General features: G+C 45.2%; 1 protein-coding gene across 1 annotated transcript; it reads right to left on the bottom strand.

Annotated features, from left to right (window-relative positions):
- Nucleotides 1-543: 543 nt before the first annotated feature.
- Nucleotides 544-1,698, bottom strand: LOC117654321 (gastrula zinc finger protein XlCGF8.2DB-like). The gene has a single exon (XM_034400901.1). The coding sequence runs from the start codon at nucleotides 1,696-1,698 to the stop codon at nucleotides 928-930; it is 771 nt and encodes a 256-aa protein (XP_034256792.1). The 3' UTR covers nucleotides 544-927.
- Nucleotides 1,699-2,588: the final 890 nt, after the last annotated feature.

Here is a 2,588-nt window from a genome sequence, read left to right as displayed (position 1 = left end):
CTGTCGGTGATGCATGTTGGCGGAAGTAGATGCCTGGAGTAACTTCTCTCCAAATGACTAACAATGAAATGTGAGCCATGTTATCAGTTTCAGTTAATTCGGCGCCGGCATCATACGTCGGAATTTTTCTTCGTAATATGTATCTTTTTAAGCATTTACAATGTGAAAACAGAAGTACATTCGTAAAACGAAGAATAACAATCTTCGTATTATGCTTGCGCCATTTCCTTCGTATTCTGGGAAATTTCTTCGGAAGACATTTGGGGTGTAGCGTTCTGGGAATACAGACATAACAGACAGATACGGTGCGACCATGCCTTGTCCGTTAACCCTGCTTAATTGTTTGGAAATAACTGAGTTTGAGAGAGTCCAGATCATCCATAAACCTTCAGGAAATTCAGAAGATGAATGAAGTTTAATTTAGCCAAATCAATGTTCCAATGCAAAAGAATTCAAGACATTCATCAAGCCCTTTTCAAATTAACTTTATTTTTCCCTTCGCCTCAACAATGTTGAAACAAAAGCTCGACCTTCACCAACGGTTTGCATTTTCGAGACGCTTCTCTGGGGTAGCACAATCGACATCAATATCAACCTAAAATCTAAGAGTTAAGGCATTTTTCCAAAAAGTCACACGCAAATTTTGACTAACATGTTTGTAGGGAATTGTCAATACCTTTAATCAGTGAAATTCCACGGAACGATTAGGCGTCCGCAATGGGACCAAAAAGGCTTGGACTCAAATGTAAACAGTGAGAATTAGACAACTTGCCCTAGTTACACCCGTACAAAGAACATAGAGGGGCCGCAGGAATTCAGATCACAATGGCTATAGCGCGGTTCCAATCTTCTTTCAAAACAGAAATAAAATGGTATAAATGATATGGCGTGTACAATGCCGTAAAAAACAAGGTCGTCGAAAGCTATTCACTCACGATGCGTCTCGCCACTGTGTGTCAGAAGGTGCCTTCGAAGGTGTCCACTTTGCACAAACTTCTTCTTGCAAACTGTGCACTCGAAAGGCTTCTCCCCGGTGTGGGTGCGAAGGTGTGCTCTGAGATTTCCACTTTCATTGAACTTCTTCTGGCAAACTGTGCACTCGAAGGGCTTCTCCCCAGTGTGGGTCCGAAGGTGCCTTCTGAGATGTCCACTTCTATTGAACTTCTGCCTGCAAACTGCGCACTCGAAAGGCTTCTCCCCGGTGTGGGCCCGAAGGTGTACTCTGAGATGTCCACTTAGAGTGAACTTCTTGTTGCAAACTATGCACTCGAAAGGCTTCTCCCCAGTATGGGAGCGAAGGTGCCTTCTCAGACTTCCACTTTCAGTGAACTTACTTTTGCAAACTGTGCACTCGAAAGGCTTCTCCCCGGTGTGGGTCCGAAGATGCGTTCTGAGACTTCCACTTTCAGTGAACTTCTTCTTGCAAACTGTGCACACGAAAGGCTTCTCCCCAGTGTGGATGCGAACGTGCTTTCTGAGATCTCCACTTTCATTAAACTTCTTCTGGCAAACTGCGCACTCGAAAGGCTTCTCCCCGGTGTGGGTCCGAAGGTGCGTTTCTAGTTGACTTCTGAAGGCGGACTGCTTGTCGCACACTGGACACTCCAGACGCTTCTCACCATTGCAGACACCGCGTGGCGCACGCACGGACGCTGACGATCCAGCTGTGCGGTGACGGGGCTGATGCTTGCGGGGCATCCTGAAACACAGTGTAATACCACACATCAAATAACCTGGACATCTATGTCACCACATACTGAACGGTATTGTGTCCGTGGCGGAAACGCTAACACAAACCATAGACAAATATGTTCACAGACTTTTGGAAACATTTCGTATACAAGCTAAGCCCTTAATTGTTCACAGATGTCGACTTGTACGTTACAAGGTTCACAAGAGAGTCCATTAAAAACGCTGAGATTCCAAACGCTATGAATACAGCACGTGTGCACTGTGGCAAAAAGGTACGGAAAATTCTGTTAATTTTTTTGCCAGGATTCTCCGGGATTAGCCAGGATTAGCCCTCTTATCAATATTCCCCGCAGGCTCTTACAGTATTCTCCGTAGGGCCTAACAGTATTCTCTGTAAGTCCGCACAGTCTTCTCCGTAGGACCTGGAAGACTGTATAGTCCTACGGAGATCACTGTAAGGTCCTACGGAGAATACTGTGTGAGCCTACAGAAAATACTGAAAGAGCCTACGGAGAATATTGATAAGGGGGCTATGGAGAATTACCACAAGCTGTTTACAGAATTTTCCGTAGCTTTTTGCCACAGCGTGGTGCAATGCACTAAACCTTGCACCATACGTGCAACGCCGCAGCCATATTTCACCTTACGTGCAATGCATCCCGAAAATGTCCCATGCTAATGCATGGGAATGGGAAGGCATTGCCTTTCATGAACAATGCTTTTGCATTGCACCAATTGACGTTATATTCCTGCCGTTTGGATTCTTAGTGAAATGAAGCAAATATGTCCAGGGGCCGCATACTTACTTTGAGCCCTTGGTCTGGAAGCAAAGTGATATCTCGCACTGATGGACAAAGTTGTGAACAGTTATACAGCCATAAGAGCCTTGGACAATC

The sequence above is a fragment of the Thrips palmi genome, unplaced genomic scaffold (assembly GCF_012932325.1).
Source record: "Thrips palmi isolate BJ-2018 unplaced genomic scaffold, TpBJ-2018v1 HiC_scaffold_10, whole genome shotgun sequence".
Lineage (NCBI taxonomy): Eukaryota > Metazoa > Arthropoda > Insecta > Thysanoptera > Thripidae > Thrips > Thrips palmi.
This window is presented reverse-complemented; position numbering and strand designations above follow the sequence as displayed.

Excerpts from the sequence above, each read along its gene's own strand:
- LOC117654321 (XM_034400901.1), bottom strand. The coding sequence starts at position 1,698 with ATGCCCCGCAAGCATCAGCCCCGTCACCGCACAGCTGGATCGTCAGCG.